The sequence below is a fragment of the Photinus pyralis genome, unplaced genomic scaffold (assembly GCF_008802855.1).
Source record: "Photinus pyralis isolate 1611_PpyrPB1 unplaced genomic scaffold, Ppyr1.3 Ppyr1.4_LG1, whole genome shotgun sequence".
Classification (NCBI taxonomy): Eukaryota; Metazoa; Arthropoda; class Insecta; order Coleoptera; family Lampyridae; genus Photinus; species Photinus pyralis.
This window is the reverse complement of record NW_022170249.1, coordinates 45,349,589-45,369,606: the sequence shown is the minus strand read 5'-3', so window position 1 is coordinate 45,369,606 and position 20,018 is coordinate 45,349,589. Positions and strand designations below refer to the sequence as shown.

Sequence of the window (20,018 nt, the reverse complement as noted above, 5' to 3'; positions counted from 1 at the left end):
TCATCGGAATATAAAATCACTGAGGAATGGGAGTATGTTAGGGAACTATTAGGCAGCGGTTCTTAAATGTCCTTCGTTACCGAAGAGTGCCGAACGCTTTGGTCTTCGCACAAAAGGGATTTCCTTGGAGGTACCCGGCGTAGGGCTGACTGGTGCAGGCACGGGGCAAGGAGAAATCGAGGTCGGGATCAAAGCCAGGTTTTCCAGTAACTTCAGATTCAGAAACGGTTCATCCCGGAACTTCGCATCCAAATGTAAGTAAAAACGGAGCCCTTAGTAAACCCTCACTACAACGTTTCTGGCAACATGATAATTGGGTCTGACGTACTGCCGTTTTTGGTGAAGGAAGGGCTAAAATAACCGTAAGAAGGATGCATATTGCAAAATACGGAAGTGGGTTGGATTGTTTCGGGGAAGATAAAGGTCGCCAGGAAAGAAGGTGAACCCGTACAAAGCTTGGCCTCCATCACGGACGATAGCGCGCTGGCTAAGTTTTGGGAAATTCAAAACCAAGAGGAGTACTTACTATCGCAGGACGAATAATACTGCGGTATGGAAAGACAAATAATAGGGATAACTTCTAGACCATAGCCTGCCGCTAAAAGGAGAAGCTGCGTTCCAGAAGCATGGGCAATCGTGAAACGGGACATAATTTCGTGAGGAAGCCGGCATTATGGCTCAATGGTGGAGCGTTGAGTTATAAATCCGGAGTTCGGGTGTTCGAACCTGGGTTGAGGTGAATTTTTCATCTGTGGCAGAGATGGGAATTTCCTTAAGATCAGTTTCGAGCATTCTGCCGGCTACTCCGAATTAGGATTTCCTGCAGCTTTCCTAATTCGTAACGTAAGGTAAATACCGGAGTAGTATAGAACAACTTAAGACCTTCTGCAGAGGCACCTCTAAAAGGCATTATGCGGGTCACTCTGTAATTGGGCGCAAGCCTGTTGAGGGCCCAGAACAAGAGAGGGATAATAAATAAATTAGCAAAATTCACTCCGTGAACGACAAAACCATGGAACCATGTTCAGTTAGAGGATAATCCAGTCGACCTGATTTCTCGGGGCACAATTGTGAATCAGCTCCTGGAAAGTGAGTTGTGGTGGCACGGACTACGATGATTCCTAGAAGCGCGAAGGGCACCACTCACGTCCCAGAGACACAGGATGAAGCAAGAATAAACCCATTAAAAGCGTTGAAAAAAGCGGCAGAGCACCTCGATGCGACCCCACGAAGTTATCGGATTTGACCCAGTTTCAATTGGCTTGCTACATGTGGTATATATGTTAACTGTGCACAGTTTGAACCGAATAGGTTCAAGCGTTTACTAGATGCAGAGAGGAGTGACCCTACGAGGTCATTCGATTTGACCCATCATCAATAGACTTGTTACATGTGGCATATAAGTCTACTGTGCAAAGTTTCAACGGAATAGGTTCAAGCGTTTGGCAGGGACAGAGAAGCGTGACCCCAAGGGGTCGTTGGATTTGACCCATTTTCAATAGGCTTATTACTTGTGGCATATCTATAGGTCAACTGTGCAAAGTTTGAACCAAATCGGTCCAAACGTTTGACAGTTATCGTGTTCACGGACAGACGGACACCATCGACTCCCCTATAAAGCTTGCATCGCTTTGCTCTGCCGCTTAATAAAGGTAACCGCACTCAGCATACGGAAAGTGGAGTCTATTGCTTTATATTTATATTCTACTTCTTTTCGTATTAGGTGTTGCTATACATCTCTCATGGTTTATTATTTATTTGCGTTTTTTGTGCCACCTTTACATTTTGTCTGTATAAAAAATAAGTAGGTTGCTTTGGCGCCTGTTTCACAACATTCACTTGTCAAAGATGATTTAGTTCACTTAATAAATAATAATAACTATAGGTAATAATAGTTAGCAGTTAGCTTTTGACATCACACTCTTTGGTTTATGCTTTGTGGGTTACGGTTTTTAGCATTCTGAAGGTACGGACAGGTTATAATTGATTTATTTATATTTTATATTTTTTAAAGTACCTATTGCAATAAATTGGTATAATGCAGATTGTCCTAAAGTTTTTCCGTTTGTCTTTTAAATACCAAATAATAAACTTTGACACTGTGGTTTGACTTTAACGTCTTATCACTTTTATAAATTATAAGGAAAAAATTTGTCCAAGAATGTCTTTTTTTCTTAGCATTTCCAAATAAACTAACATAAAATAACAAACTTCACCCCCTATAATAAATAAAAAATAAAATAATTTTGTCGAATAGGTACCAAAATTATGGCAACACGGATTTCGTCCACGCATTTTATTACAGCAACTTTTCAAACTGTTTTGTCAGATAGGTACGCTAAAATGTGAAAAAAATCTATTTATTTTTGAAATGACATTTTCTCCAAAAATGTACAATTCAAATGAACAGGCTTGCCCACGTCACTTTTACCTTCACTGTTATACCACCCATGTAGGCACCTATTTCAATAAATTATGTGTGCAAATTACCGTTTTTTGTAAGTAGCAATGCACAAAATGTAAAGTGCGCTTCAAGCTATTTTTATAGAAGACTAAGTTGACTTCTATTTACGGAAAGCAATGAAGAGGAACAAATGAAGTGGGAGCATGGTACTTGAACTATTCGCTTCGCATCATTACAATAAAGTGATCTAAAAGGATTAAAAAAGGCATGGCGATTTCCCACGCAATCTACCTATTGCAAAATTAAGTGCCCACTGGAGTTGACCATGACCTTTTGTTTTATTACAGTCGAATGCTTGGAAATCGACTTTAGCAATGTCTGTCTAAGTACCTTGAATTTCCTCAAATCAAACAAATCACATAATAAATTGGACGCCACAGAGACTCATGTGCATAAAGCTTGACTGATGATACATTACAAAAATAAGTATAGCAAACATGCAGTAGGTAATGGTTTTTATGCTCATTCAACCAATTGTCGAAAACAGAATTCAGTCGGTTATCGTGTCCCGTACCAGAGAGACGAATAAACACTTCATCTTCGAGATATTTTAAACCACTCTTTGACAATGGTACCGTATCTTAACGATCAGCATCTGATCGGCAAATACAATACCTCGACCTAATTTTTGGTACTGAACCGTTATGAGTTTTTGTTCACCTTCTTCTTCGATCTTCAACTTTAGGCGATGGAATGTAAAGAAGAACTGCATGATGGGTTAAATAAATATTATTTTATTACACAGTTGGTTTCTTTGTACTTGGCCAGCAACTCAAGCACGTATGCCCATCAACATAATTATACTTGACTCACTGATGAAGGCCGTCACACCATAGAAATGCCGTGGTTGTTGATTATAATTACGACTTGTTCATCAAGTCCTTCAGTTAATATTCCATTTGTTACTCTTAAGGTAGTGCGCGTTGTAAAGTTAAAAAAGGGTAATTATGCGCAATTGTTTTAATGGTTAATGCATTTTTTTTTACTAAGTTCGCACGACAACTAATACCCAAAGGTGTTCATGAACTTATTAGTACTTCCTGTAAAACCACTACCTACTAGTTAATTGGCAAAAATTTAATTGGCAACACCTTTTTTTTCTAATTTTTACCACATTCTTCAACTACGTAGCCGGCAAACTGTAACTGTCTTTTGCATGTTTTACAAAAAAACTGCAATCGAATCTTACGTTTACTGTTAGTAAAGCCATAATATACTATGGTAAAGCTCACTCATAGAAAGCGTTCAACATAGTATAGTCCAATTTTAGGAAACGAAGGTTTTCACCTGGTAATTTTTACAAAACGAATCGATTAACTTTCATTTTTCACAGTAGGTAAGGAATAGCCCATCTCCGGGATAAGAATTTTTTATTAACTATAATTTGACCAAAAATAGAAACTTTTTGAATTATTCGGAATCGAAAATATCAGTTGTTTTTTATAGAAATAATCAATGATTTTAATTGGTTATTCGCGAAAAACTCGAAAAGTATGCATTTTATAAAACAAGTATAAATTGTGCACAACTCTTGTGCAGATAAAGCGCATTTTTTAAAAGTGAAATAGTTTTTGTTTTGACTTCATCAATGGATATATTTCTTGCAGACGTCTCAATCGCCCTTTGTAAGTACCCTCTTCCGACAATCCGTTCTTGAGGTATAAGGGAATATACCCGATCACGGATAGAGGTCGAGGAGGAGGGCTATGGTTGGTAGAAATTAATTCCTTTCGTTGAGACCTTTCATTAGAGTACCATGAAGGATAGAACTAGTTCCAGTCTTTAGCATAAAAATTGAACGCGAGTTATGTTAAAAATAAGGTCGAACCCTACTTGTTTCAGTGAAAAAATCAGTGAAAACAACTTCCTCTAATTAGCACTCTCAAAATTAGTCGAATTGTCTCATCGGGAATTTTCTGTACTATAAAATATTAAGTGAGATGTAGACGTTTAAAACGCGTATGGGAACAAGACTGCTTGAGCCCTTTGAACTCACCCCCTTTCAAAAGTAAAAGTTTTACAGGAATTTAACGTGGATAGCCTTGTAGTTCTTGTAAAAACCTACAAAGTTGCTTTTTGTGGAACTTTCTATCATAAAAAATACAGGAGCTATGATTAAGAATAAACATATTGTATTAAATTGTACGTATTTTTTTTTCTATTTTTATGTATTAAAGTGAAAAGTTACAAAATGTAATATTTTATGCAATAACATTTTTAGTTAAAACGCTGTGATAAACTATTAATTTTTTTAGGGTAAATATTTTTTTTAAATTAAACCACAAAAGGGGTTGATTTTTAAGGGTTGAAATATTCTGAAATAATGTTTCACGTTTCAGTGCTTTAATGCATATACCTAGTTTTATAGGTTTTGGCGAAAAGGGGTAGTTTCCCATAAAAATGAAGAGCGCACATCCACATATTATAAATTTTGAAGTGGAGGATAAGTTGAGCTTAATCCCAATGTTTATGCAAATCGATGTATTTTAAGCTTCTTTCTTGAACTAACTTTATTTGGAGGACTTTTTGTTGTAAAGAAAATATCCAAGAGTAAGCATTAGGGTCGTTTACGGTCAAGAATCGAAGAAGCTTTGTTATTCTCTTCTTTTGCAGCTCCACACCTTGTCCTCTTAGTATAGATGATATTTTCGTTTTTTATTTATGCCGTGTTTCTACAAAAATCGGCAATATCCCTATTTTTTTAGTGCATTTTCCAACGCGCTATTATGGTCACTTTTTCCGTCCGTTCGTCAGAGGCCTTAACTAGTAACTACTCCTACAGTTTTCAAGATATTTAGTTCGTCCTTTTGGAATTCAGTAGCTTATAGTTCTGGCTCAAGAAAAATCTAGACGAAGACGATTAATGTGCGCAAGCGCCGATTGAAAAATGTCAACTTCCTTATTTATAGAAATATTTTGAATCACAGATGGTTCTGGTAAAGACAAGCATATTGTATAGTATAAAAGCCATACGTGCGCATGCGCAATGTAAACTTTCTTATTTATAGAGATATTTTGTTGAAATGTTAACCAAGAACTCTTTCTAGTAAAGACAAACATATCGCAATGCAATGCTAAAAGTCTTATTTATAAAAATACTTAAGCCTTAACTTATTTTCCTTCCATATAAATAGTCCGTTATACCACTTTTCGGAAAGTACTACTCAATTCATGAGAAATGCGCTAAAGTCCTCCAGTTACTCGCCTTAAAGCGAAAACCTTTTTTATGGGGGAGTTTACGAAAGAAAAAAAATTCCCGTTATGTGATGGTTTTGTCCGTATGTCGATTTCTACGAGTTCAAGAATCAGTGCTATTGAATGTGAGCCGGATCAAAAGTCTGGTTTCCGAATACGAGCTGAGTGGAAAAAATTCCTCTACTGAAAATCGTATGCGATTCTTAGTATCTTGTTTCATTTTTAGCGCATTTTTGAAAAAAATACGCTATTATATTCGTTATTGCTGGCAGGCCGGCTGTCCGCGTTAGATCTCCACAACTACAATAGCTAGAGACTTCAAATTTTCACTAAAAGCTTTCTGCTATAGTGTAGATGTGCAGGCACTAGTCTATTTTGAGTTAGATTACTTGTAAGATCGATAATTGAAGAAAATAATTTCGATATGGGTTTCGGAGGTGCTATAATTTTACCGTTAGATAGCGCTACCTGTATAAAAACTTATTATTTACTTTGTGATTTGTTTTACAAAATGAAGACGTACCGTCAATTGAAATTAAATAAAGTTAATTATTTAACGCAGCCAAAATTACTCGTGACATCGATAATTTTAAACTTCGCTAATAAAATACTGACCTGCATTACCAAAAATGCGCTTTAATCATGCATATGCTGATTTACAACTTGTTTGTTTGAGCTGCGCTGTCGACTTAATTACCAAATCTGAAGCATTTTTTCTTAGGATTACAATGGTGAAATCATAAATATAATGGTAGATATTCATATTCAACGGTAGTGCCCAACATACTTTTTAACGTAACGTTGCTGCTCTTTTGAGGAAGAATAAAGGATAATTGAATGAACGGCAGTTACCTTTCCAACTTCCGATTTAGTCATAGACGAATACTTTATAACAGGTCCGTACGTGACCAGGATGAAGTACCAAAGGTTGTAGGCATTTTTCTGGATGGAACTTAAGAAAAAGAAAGACCATCAAACATCGGAAAAAATAAAGCAGATTTGATTTTTAGTTATTTTGTTAGGCTTATGAGGTATAGTGCAAAACCAAGCTTTCAACTTCGAAAGGCCTGTGCTAACTGAGTGGTGGTCGAAATCTGGGAATTGTGCATTGTGAAAAGTTTTTAGAAATGCGTAGGAAACTTAAAAATATGTGGGAAATTCTGTGAATGTTTTGGAAAATGGAAATGCGCTGTATTCCAAAATGGGAACTCATGTGCTTCTAAACCCAAGAACTTTTTTTTCGGATAGGCTAGCGTGCCGAAGGTAATCTCAAACCTAATAAACTGAACTAATATAGGAAGAGAAGAGTGTGGTGTAGCTCTTTACGTATGTATTGGCCATTAGTGTTGCCAAAAAATTTTAAAAAAACTCTAATTAATACGACAAATTAACGAATAGGCACGACCTCGCGTTCCGCATAAGTTTAGTGAAAAGTTGCTCTAATTTGTAGCCATTAAAAATTACAAAGGCATTTATTGCAATTCAATGACGACAAATGTCGTGAAAGGAGTGTTTATTTCCCAAATACGGACTCGCGGGAGCTTGAGTCACTGTCTTTTATTACGTCACGAATCCGGATTAATGATTTTTTTATTTCTGTGATTGAAATGGAAGGAGCGATCTATTTCGAAATAGTGAGATCTTCCATAATTCACAGCCTACATGTGATATTTATATTTGCCAAAGACCATAAAGGTCATTACAAAACGTTGAATTCGTACTTCTGCTCCATATATCTTCTTTTATGGTAACCTAATTACCCAAAAATTGCAATGGTTATGTAACCAATTTCAATTAACCGTGTGTTGTAACTGTTATAGCAAATACAACACGCAGCTGTTATTAAATCCTCAAAGTAGGAGAAAATAGCGATTAGGTATGTGTTCTGTTACAATTACTTTTCAGCTTTAGGTGTTTTACTGTTTGATAATTAGCGATGTTATTATTACCAACTTTCCAGGTCGTGTCCTTCGGTCACGATTTATATCTAATTCAATGAAAAAATGTGCTCAACAATTGCAGGTTTTTTTGGAATCTTAGAATAGCTTTCCTCGATTAATGCAAGTCGAGTTTCTTTTAACACATTACATACCTATCTATGAGAATGTAGGTATTTTTGAAAACTTTTATTTTCATGATATTTCTATGAGAAATTTAAGACGTTTGGTGATTTATGTCATAGATAGGTCATAGGTATTTTGGGTTTACACTAATGTCATGGTCTCACAAAGGAATTCATTTAATGAGGGTAGATGTATTTCCGAATCGCTTATCAACTAAAAATGAAATGAAAGCGCTATGAAAGTCTATGTTTAGAAAGAGCTAGATAGTTCCCAAATATTATGGGACATTTTGCACAGTTCTTTTTTGTTTTTCTGGGAATTTGGGAAATATCCAGCGCACCCCTCCCGCTCTGTGCCATCAAACAATCATGGAGGAAGGAATGTAGGGCTTTCATCCACTAAAACCGTTCTCCGATCTGTTCTAAATGAAAATGGGTAACAGGGGTATCGTACAAATGCATTCTTCCGTTTCACCTACACACTTTATTTATCTCTTTTCTGACCTCACTTTCTTGTTATAAATTTGGATATAACCTGCCATTTATTATCAATTTCACCACTCCCAGAGGCATCCGTCGTTGCAACCTGTCGTCCATACGGATCGCATATAAAGTTCATGCTCCTATCGATCCACATTAAAGTTTCGATTTCACTGTCTACCGTGATTGTGGAACGAGGTAATCCTGTTCCTGTGACTGTTTTTTTGTGACTGGAATTGCTGTTACACCGTTTAGTTTTGTATCTCCCTTATTGACACGTCCGCATTTGCTATTGCCTTTTGCATTTAGGGATCTGCGGACACCAAATTGACGTAAAAGGAAAAACTGAATTTTGGGCAGAAATACGCGTGCATACGGTATTTGTGCTAGCCATAGCAATTTTTTTATTTTTCGTTTATGTCATTGTCGTGTTTGTAATTTTCTTCAAGGCAACATCAAGTGCGGCCTGAGTTTCTGGTACCGAGTAGGCTTCTCTATATGTAATTTTTGCACCGCTCACCGCCCCTCACCCGTATCTTTTGTAACGGGTCATCTACTCTTGAAGGATATATACTTATGATCACCAAGGCTTTCTTCCTCCTCGACCCTCCATTGCGTTACTATTGGGGCAATTTCATTTCGTCCGCTTACTTTTTTATTGTACAGGTCATCGGGTGTAGAGGGTAGAGGGTGGTAAAAAAACACATTTAAACGTATTGTATACAGGGTGTCACTCCTCTCCTTTGTCATATTGCAGGATATGCAGGACCACTCCATGTGCATTGTGAATAGTTCGTGCATTGGAGAACAGTCCCGTTCCGAAAATGTAATACTTGCAATGAACTGGAATGTGAGGGCTCGCACTGTTAAACTATATTGACTATATTGATTTCAATGGAAACTGTAATCAGGATCATTTCCATACGGGTAAGGTATTACCCATTGAAATTGTCTCTCGGTATTATTCTCCCAGGAATTATTTACCATAACTGCGTATATAGGTATCTGGTTACAAACCCAAAACAGTTTCTCACCTTGAAGTACTGTAGGAAGTTAATTATATTAGATGACATCACCCATTGGAAATAAACGATGATTAAAAATCAGCTTGTATAATAATTATTACCACATTCAAAGGTACAACGAGGATGATGTTTCACTTTCTTCTCGATTAATAACTCCTCGTTGGTTTAAAGGTGATAATATCCACACATAATCATAAAGTGAAATCTATGCTAAATAAAAATTGTAAAATACACAAATTTCTCTAAGATGTACATGTATAAAAACCTCAAAGTCCACTCCGTGGACCGTTACCTTCACACTGTCTAACCTTTTTTTTTGTTGCAGGATGATGGAGGCATTGAATATTTTAACACTATTGTTGTACAACCTCATTTGAAATTAGTTACGAATCAAGGAAGAGGTTTCCACGTGCGATGCAAGTACAATACGCGCAACAATATTTCAGTCGTGAACGATGAAGATCCAAAGGCTGAGTATGACCTTTCGGTGGTTGTCTCGAGGTTAACTTTTTTTTTTATTGCAGTCCGTTGTCGACCGACGAATCGACGGCCATGGAACCAATGCCGGGATGTACGATGAAGATATTTTCTGGTGACCCGACCGAGAGGGAGGTGGCGGAAAGTGTGAAAATTGGGGATCCGCTAACTTTGGTTATATCGATTGACGAGCAAGATATGTATGGTTTGCGTATCACCGATTGTCTTGTCCGTGATGGGTTGGGATGGGGTGAGCAAAGGTTAATCAACGGTGAAGGATGTCCTGTTGATAATGAGATAATGGGAATGTTTGAATACTCATCAGATAAGACGAAGGCTTCCGTTCATTTTCAAGCACATAAATTTCCGTACACTGCTTCTGTCTACTATCAATGCAACGTGAAACTGTGTTTGAAGGCCGATAATGGTTGCGCAGCACTTACGGTAAGTACTACGTAATGGTTTCATAATTTATATTAAATGGTAAACATTATAACATAGATAAATAGCCATGTCATTTTTGGTAATATCTCTTCTCTTTGGCCCATATGTTTTGTTCCTCCTGAAACTTTTTGGTGCCGCTTTAATAAAACATTATACCTACACACTTTAGTGTTGTTATTATGGATAACGACAATAAGTCGGTTTAAGGACTCAAAGATTCCCAAGAATGGGGAGAGCGGGGCGCTAATATTGCATCTACACAGGCCCGACTTTGAATCCCTGTAGCGGGAGAACGAGAATAAAAAAACTGCCTTTCAATTCAGTAGTCCACGGGTGTGATTGGTTTGAGGGTGAAATGTTCTTTTGGTTGCGGAACTAGATCTTAACCTCCTTCCCCCTTGTACTGACGTGAAGGAGAACGACAGGCATAAGCTTACGCCCCAAAAAGTGTCAAAAAGCAGCACACAACTCTTCTTGCAAATGGTAAATCTATTGCCGAGAGCGGAACCCCTCCGCTACGTCATGACGTGAAACGGAACTGATGGGATTTTTATAAGCAAAAATGCACATTTTTATGGAAAAAGCGGAAAAAAGCTTTTCTCGATATACTGAGGGAAGGAGTTGAGATGCTTGAACGCACGGAATACGAACGGTCGCATTCTCTCACTCTTGTAAAGTTAATTGGCTCTAGCTCATGAAAAAAACGCAATAACGAGTTGGGATCTGCAGCTTAAAGTTTGAAACGTGAGTGGAAAAGACGTACGTGGAAATCGTTAGGAATTTCAATCAAATCTATAGAGGATCTCAATATTTTCCATTATGAATAATCCTGTATCATTAACGCTAAACTTAAACAGCCAGCGAAAGCGCGAATTAATCGTCTTTATAAGCTTTTTACCGGTTACCCTTTTATTCAGAATCTATTATCACCGCGTATGCACAAGAGGGGTGCAAAAATTGATTAATAAACTTGTTTGAAGCGTGCTGTGCTTTAACCACAACGCTTTTGTGGTAACAACTTATTTAAACGCGATCACACTGCTCCAATAATGCAACGAAACGAAAATGCACCATACACGGCGGTGTGAGTCTTCCTTCTACCTCGATTATACGAATTCGTCTTGCAACTGTCAGTTAAAAATGTTACGCGCTCCAAAATAGTTTCACTTCGAATGCTCGGTGAAAAATTCATTATTACGTGATATAAAATATCGCGCACCACTCACATAGATTCGTCTTGAAGTCGAGGTGAAGATTCCTCTCTCCCACCCAATTTTTACTTATATAGTTACTCGCCGAGCCCGAATACCCAAACGACTCCGACGCAAAACAAGCTTCAACTGCGTTTTTTAGCGCATTTTTGCAAATTTATTTGTAAAAAGTAGCTTTTAATCTCACTTTGGCTGGCTGGCTGGCTGGATGGCAGCAAATGTGGGCGCGTAGAAGAACTCTTGTAGAAAGGCAACGGGTGTACGTGTATCTACAGGGCCGTGAAATTTGTCAACCTTAGGGACATGGCTACATGATGTGGGGTTGGCGACATCTGGGCGTCATCCTCGAGCGTAGTATACTAACGTGAAGGTTTTTCAGTTTTTTCCTATCTTCTACTACAGTTTTGGTCCGATTCTTTTGAAATTGGTGTCGTCGGAAAGATGTTGTAAACGCGCACAACTCCTGCGTGGCGGAATTTTGTTTTTTGTCATAGGGACGAAATTAACGACCTTCGCGCGTCTTCGAGAAGTAGTCAACTTCGGGCGCCTTTTACCTTCCGTTGCCAACTCACGCGGTTTAACGTTTCGTAAACCTCGAATCGCTGTCTCTCTTTCTCGTGTCGCCAATAGAAGTGATCGGAACGTCGGAAGTGGGTACCGTCAAAGGGAATGTGGTAGCCCCCGACACGATCTTCCTGATGGTGGAGTCAAATCTTCAAACACGAATTGCGGGTGAACGGGACGTCGGAAGGGAGTACCGTCAAAGGAAATGTGGTAGCCCCCGACACGATCTTCCTGATGGTGGAGTCAAATCTTCAAACGCGAATTGCGGGTGAACGGAACGTCGGAAGTGGGTACCGTCAAAGGGAATGTGGTAGCCTCCGACACGATCTTACTGATGGTGGAGTCAAATTTTTAAAAGCGAATTGAGGGGTGCACGCGGAAAGTGGGAAGCGGTTAGTGAATGTAGTAGCCTTCGACAAGATCTGTTATTGATGGTTGAGTCGAAAGTGACTAATAGAATACTGATCTGCCACACAAAAATGCGCTGAAGTCCCTTCGATCTCAAACGAGGACTTTGATAATTTTTTACACATAAAACTTCATCAGAAAACATGATTTCATCTGAAAAGCCAGAACCTTGTTCAATGATGGAATCGGCAAAATGCGCTAAGGCCTTTCCAAAAGTTTCTCCCAGAGTATTGTAGGTACTTTCTAGAACTGGAGACGCTATAGGTGACGCTTCATAAGCTTGTCTTGTAGTAGCATGTACACCCTTTCTTACTAGGTTATCAACACGATTGATTTTATATTTTCGGAGGTCTACAAACCAGCAGGCACAGGTAAAGCGTGCGGTTGACGTATTGGTCATGGAATCGAAAGCGTAATTATTTAGAACGATTAAACGTGAGACCAAGAGGAAATCATGAAACTATGTTTTGCAATTTATTACCGTATGGTGTTCACCTTTAAAATTTAGAATATGAACCAGATAAACTGGAAGGTTCTAACTTTAAAGAGACAACCGGACAATAAAAACGCGCAATTCTTGCAACTAATGAAAAAACAATTACACTCAGAAGTGTCTTTCTTATTTAAAAAAAGGCCGTTGGTTTCGAAATGTTTTTATTATACGTAAGTTTTGCGACATTTGGATTGTAATGACCACATCAAAATAATTACCAAATAAAGTTTCAGAAACTGGGTGCATTGTGCACTATTAATGAGAAAAATTAACGACACTACAATACTGAACATTGATTTGTTAATTTGACTTGTCTTATTCATCTTATAAGATTGTTTTTACCAGCAACCACAAATTCTCCAAAGAGCGTGTGAGAATTTCTTTATGTTCTTAGCTGTCAAAGGAAAATAGGCAAATATGCGAGAGGCAGAGGCGGAAACGATTATATTGAACTTGCAAAGTTATCGAACTTAAGATCAGAATTTTTGCACTTAACAAGAAGTCTTCAAGTAATTATATATTTTGAAAAATTAGTCTTAGAGAAATTATCCGTTATACCTGAAAAAAAGTGATTTGTCAGGTCATCTTAATGGCTTATAACGGTTGTTCGATGTTATGTCCATGGGTGGACTGGAGGATTTATACCTACCAACAAGGTCATTGTGTGTAATGTATTTTTTCTTCTTCGCATGAAAAACCCACCCACCTTTATGCTGAATTTTAAGTATACGTTTCGTAGTCATGCTAAACCTGTTTTCATCTCGGTTTGGATATTTCACAAACGTTCCGCAGAATGACCTACGTAATTATGGTCTGATGGTGTTGGTTAACGACTGTTGTTTATTGGAATTAATAGTGCAATTATCTAATACAGATACGATGGAATTAATGGCTAATTTCGGAAGTTGGCGTGACGAATTCCTGTATAGGCATCGGTTTTTTCTGTAGGTAAATAGAAAATGAAAGTGCAATTAGCATACTTACTTTTCATTACAGTTTTACATTCACCGTACCTATTCAATAGCAATAGGTAGTTGAATAATCAAATATTGTTTCTTCTCTCTCAAGTTTGGTGAACTCTACCTATAGTTTCACACATGAAGTGATTGAATGCGCCCGAGGTTCAAATGCTTGTATTGAAAGTATTTGCATTTTAGTATCAACTTTCTTTGCCTATTTGATCAGTACGGCCAAACTTCATTATTTTGGGCAGAACGTGCCCAAATTGTCCATAATCCATGGCGCAACTCAGTTGGATCATTTTTCCTTTTTCATCATTAGAGGATATTGAAATGCAAACATTATTAATTGTGATTAGCACTTCTCTTGAGGAATCATTTGCTATTTGTACTCCAACCTCAACACTCTGGGAATTACGTACATCATCCATACAATTCTCAATCCAGTAATGTATGAATAATTTATCAATAATGATCTACAGTTTCTAATACTTCCTTAGGCCCCTACCCATTTTGTAGTGGTGACAATGGCATATTTGATTCCTTTTGACCTTTAATCGATTTTAATGTACATTTCCATTCTGGTCGGCCGCACCGAGGTACCACATCCAGGTACTTGAACCTGATAACGCAGACGTGAAATATGCAATAGCATTTCAGCAATAAATATGTCATCTATGGAAACTCTCCCATGCTGTCAAACAGGACCCAAACGGTTTGGGAAAAATCGAAATACATTTCTTTTTCTATTTGGAGTTGTTAGCGAAGGAGGTTCACGAATGCATATGCGTGCGTCACGTTGGATGGTCCAACCCCTTTATACGAAATTACCAGGGGGGGTGGGCGAGTTTGAAATGAACAGAATGACAAAACAGCATAATTATTTATTATATTTATATTTATTATTTTTCCATGGCTTTTGACCTCTTTTCTTATGTACGTTATAATGCAGTTTTCATATTTGCATTCTGTAGCAGAGCTGGGCAGTATTCGATTTTGTAAATACTTTTTAGTATTCAAATCCTTTAAGTATTCAAATACTTTGTAATTAAATACTTTTATGGAAGCAGTATTTGTATTTGTAACTTTGTAAGGTATTTGAATACTTTGAGAAGTATTCGAATACTTCGCATAGTATTTGAATACTTAATTACCTTCCTTTTTTTACCAAAAATCGACTACACCAAAATTTCTCGGGAAAACACTTTTTCTTATTAATTTTGGTGCGTAGAATCCAATACAATTCGTACTTTTTCGATTAGACTTCTCAATCAAAAGTTATGGACTAGAAACCAATTTCGAAAGAAAATCCAAAGGGCTGTAACTTTTGAACTAGTAGCCTAATCTTGGAACTGTTTGAAATTATGGCTTCTACAGGCCCCATTCTATAAGAACATTTTTTCCCGGGTTGATCTGAGACAATTTTTTTTCGGGCCTCAAAAAAAAGCAGTGTATAACCTTCCTTTTTACCAAAAATCGACTACACCAAAATTTCTCGGGAAAACACTTTTGTTTTTAATTTTGGGGCGTAGAATTCAAAACAATTCGTACTTTTTCGATTAGACTTCTCAATCAAAAGTTATAGACTAGAACCCAATTTCGAAAGAAAATTCAAAGGGCTGTAACTTTTGAACTAGTAGCCCAATATTGGAACTGTTTGAAGTCATGGATTCTACAGGCCACATTCTAGAAGATTTTTTTTTCTGGTCGATCTGAGACAATTTTTTTTTCGTGCCTCAAAAAAAGGCAGTGTATAACCTTCCTTTTTTACCAAAAATCGACTATACCAAAATTTCTCGGGAAACTTTTTCTTATTCATTTTGGTGCGTAGAATCCAAAACAATTCGTACTTTTCCGATTAGACTTCTCAATCAAAAGTTATAGACTAGAAACCAATTTCGAAAGAAAATTCAAAGGGCTGTAACTTTTGAACTATATTCTATAAGAAATAAGAAAATGTTTTTTCCCGGTAGATCTGAGACAATTTTTTTTCGGGCCCCAAAAAAAGGCAGTGTGTATAACCTTCGTTTTTTACCAAAAATCGACTACACCAAAATTTATTCAAATATTTGGGAACAATTTAGAAATGTTTAGGGAAAGTATCCATTGTCACAAAATCAAATATAAAAATCCGATACAACTGAACACCGAACGATCCTGTAGTGAAACTTTTTGACTGGATAGTCTACGTAACTTAAAAACAATAGGGACCTTTCTTATATCCTTAAGACCATGTGTACCAATTTTCAAAGCGATCGCACGTTTCTAAACGAGTCATCATGCACATGGACAAACGGATGGTCAAAAATGGATCTGTTCCAAAATCGCTAGGATTAATTTCAGAAAGGCGTACGTATCATGTGCACGACGTACGATCGCTTTGAAAACTGGTACACGTATTCTTAAGGATATAACTGGTATAAGAAAGGTCCTGGTATCTACCTCCTATATAATAATATAACAATAATAATACGCTTTTACTCCCCTTAAATTTGTATATAACAATAGAAATATAAAAAAAGCTAACCCCAAACAAAGTATAACTTGATTTTTTAAGTAGTATTAAGACTTTTATCTAGTATACTATTTTAAATTTTTAATGTATTTGAGTGACAAGTATTTGAATCCTTTTTACTGTATTCGAATACTTTTTATAGTATTTGAATACTTTTCAATGTATCTGTATCTAGTATTCGCTTGTGCGCTGGACGTAAAAGTATTTAGTATTCAAATATTCTGCCCAGCTCTGTTCTGTAGTCCATCATATAGTGTAGAAAATAGCATTACATTATTGTATCGGAATGGGAGTTTTCCATTTATTTTCAGTTTGAGATGCCTAGTTTATATGTATGTAAGTAGGTGATTTTGAAATACTGTGAAGGCGTAAAGCCCAGTTTGAACTAGTTAAATGTCGTTTACGTAAAAATTGTTTGAAACGATTTTCTTGGCGCACACCGATTATAGGACTAGTAGACAAAAAATCGGCATAACTGTTCTAAAATGGGAGTGGGACCAGTTATAAGTTAATGAAATTCTCTAATTTGGGCATATTTTTTGCAGCCACCCAAATGCGGGGCCAATAGACTGCGTAGGCAGGCAAACGCCGAACCGAACGAAGGAACCCCAGCAACCATCGAAGTCTATAGCGGCCTTTATGTTAATGAAGCTAATGACCTCGAAAAGGCGGGCGTTGATGATGATTCTGTCTATAGCGAGAAAGTAAGTATCATTCTTCATTTATTTTTCAAGATGCACCTCTCGAACTTCCTTTTTTACGTATAATTATACCAAATTGGCGAAGCGTTACAAAAAGTATTGTTCGTCCAAAAAGGATGTGATGCGATGAAATATTTGTGCAGTAGGTGCCCACAAACAACGTATCCGCTATTATATCCTGAATCATGCTTTCTTAGAATTTAAATTGACTTTTTTTGCAACATTATACAGTGAAAAAGAAATTGGATGTTGGAATTTTAGTCACGTTTATCTTACCGTATGAAGCATCTCCTATGAAATCTTTACAATAAATCAGGTTTTTACCATTTTTTGTGTATATTGTAAATTCAAATACGCAATTTTTGGGGGACTGAGATACAAAGCATAAAGAGTTATAACGCCCTATGGTCTCGCATGACGGCACTTTTTCTTTCATAGGTAACAGAGATTCAACTTTAGACAATACTACGAAATCGTAACCCATTTATTAACGATCCTCTAGATCGTTTATAATGTTGTATTGCTGTCTGTCTGTCCGTCTGTTCGTAACCCGTGTGCACGATAACATTAAAGTAGAAACGGTCCGATCGCTTTGAAAATTAATACACCCCAGGCCAAATTTCCTCCCGGAAGGTTTCTTTTTAGAACACTACTCCCAAAGAAAATACACGCCCTCTGAAATACTCGTCCACCAGCTTCCTTTGGAAGACTATGGGCCGCTGTGTATCCAGTTTTTAGTTCCCCACTGCTTTTGCTACTCCAATTCTTTTCGATTGATACGCTACGAAATTGTTTCCCAAAGATTGGCCTCTAGGTAAATTCATCTCCGACAGATCAAAGAAAAGTCCCGAATGTTTCGTCTCCTAGGGCAATTCTCTCCAATGAATGTATCAAGAACTTCTTAAAAAGAACATTCTCTTCATACCAGTTTAAGAATTGCTCTTAAAAAAAATCGTCAAATTAAAATTCGCCCCCGTAAATTCCCTTCCGAAGAATCTTTCTCGGGAAATCTCGTATTCAGCTAAATTCACCTCCGAAATATTCGTTCCTGGAAGATTTTCCCCAGCTCACTCACTAGAAACTTCATCAAAGGAATATTCATTATTCATATACAAAAATTAAACTTAAACTCCCAGAAAACTGCTCTTAAGAAAACCTTTGCAACCTAGTCCATTGTTATATCTACTTCTCTATTTTTATGAGAAAATTCGTTCGTCCTCGGGATACACGTCCTGGAAAATTCACACTCCCCATAAAATTTGTCTCAGGAAGATTCTCTTCACCCACCCCGCCGCATGTGTCAAAGAAAATTCGCTTCCAACGGAATTCTCGCTCACTATGAACTTGCTCCAACGAACATTCGCTTTCAAGCAAGCTGTACCTCCAAAGAATTGCCTTGTAATATTTCATGGAAAATTTTCAAAGATTCTACCAGTATTTAGTGGTTATTTATGATGAGTTTTTAGTCTTTCCAAATGGTGAAAGGTACCTACCTATTTTTTGCAGATACAAAAATTATGTAGGTATAAGAAAAATAAGTCATTGTTCGTCAAATTCTGATGGTATTTGTATGTTAAACAACAATATGAGCCTAAAAAAAATCTTAATAGAGAAAGAAAAAAGTAGTACACGGCGAACCATGCCTATAATTTGTAACAAATTAGCTTTGTATACATATCGTGTTAAAAATCTATGAGGTCCAATTAGATTTACAGTTACACCACACAATCTGCACGTAAACGCAGAGGAAAAGTGAAAGTACACATTACGACTGAATATTAGGCGCATGCATTGTTTTTGTACTTAACGTTGAATTGATTATTTTTTTTTAGACCTCCGAAGACAACATTTGTATCTCGCAAAAAAATTTCGCGATTGGCATATGCGTCGCCGGTTTAATACTGATGTTAGCCGTTATAGCTGCCATTTTATGTCTACTTGCGAGTCGAAGGAATAAGAAGACCACCTCGCATACTGGAAGCTCAATATACAGCGGACCATACACGAACACTGCCTACAGCCACACAAGTTAAATAAAATCGAAACGAAACGAATAGATTTTAGGTGCCATTTTAAGATCGGATAGTAATTTGCTCATCTTTACTAAAATGTAATTGTTATCGGATTAGCTTTAAAAGACTAAGGGAAATGGTGATGGTATAACTCTCAACTACGTTTTTATTGCCTTACTTCCTTCTAATGTAATCAAAATTAAATTGGAAAGGAAGTAAGCTTAGGTACCTCAGAATGAGTACCTTTCTTTGAGGTACGATTTTGATGTAGCATAGGAGTATGTGGAGTATTTTACTTATACTTACCCAATTAGGGAAGTATATGCAAATTACTCTTCAGGTTTTGGATCACAGGGGCATTTTATTTTGTTTCTGTAAATATTAAACCACAATTTAATGCCTTTCTGGTCCTCGACCATAGTTTGTTCTTATATACTTACTTAATTTAAATAATGCCAAGTATGCAATGACGATGGTGCTTTAATATTACTTTTTAATTTAAATGTTGTCTGTAACTTTTAATGTTAAAATAAAATACATTTTCGTACTTCATGATTTTTATATACCTATAGGTAAGACTTTTGCGCGTTTCTCCAGAAAATATCTATAATGATCAGCGACTTGTTTTTGGCCACTTTGCTGTTAAACCGTGTTTTTTTTATTAAACTTTTGTTGTAGTTACTTGCTGTTTTTGTTTCGGTTTTTGTTACCTACCTCAACGACTACAAGGGTTCCAGTGTTTCCAGTCGCGAAATTGTTTATTGAAATAAAATAAATTGCCTAGTAACATTTTCGTTTGTTAATCATAATTTTATCTTAAAGTTGTGTTAGTTTTGGTAAAGGTATATTAGACAGAACAAATAGGTCCCTATTGTCACGCCAAGTTTCAATATTAAAATAACAAGAAACCTATTTCTACTGTATCAGCTTAACAATATAAAAGTTTTGCGGCAACATTAATCTGTGGAGGGTGTAAATATTTCACGCAACCGTAGAAAATGCCGGGTG

At 36.9% G+C, this 20,018-nt stretch overlaps 1 protein-coding gene across 1 annotated transcript in view; it reads left to right on the top strand.

Annotated features, from left to right (window-relative positions):
* LOC116179188 overlaps window positions 1–19,557 on the top strand; it is a 40,533-nt gene extending 20,976 nt beyond the window's left edge. The window contains exons 5-8 of the mRNA XM_031498907.1: window positions 9,552–9,700; window positions 9,751–10,147; window positions 16,843–17,001; window positions 18,831–19,557. Of these exons, the coding sequence (XP_031354767.1) occupies window positions 9,552–9,700; window positions 9,751–10,147; window positions 16,843–17,001; window positions 18,831–19,031 (906 nt within the window). The 3' untranslated portion in view covers window positions 19,032–19,557. The remainder of the gene's footprint in view (window positions 1–9,551; window positions 9,701–9,750; window positions 10,148–16,842; window positions 17,002–18,830) is intronic.
* The last annotated feature ends 461 nt before the right edge of the window (window positions 19,558–20,018 follow it).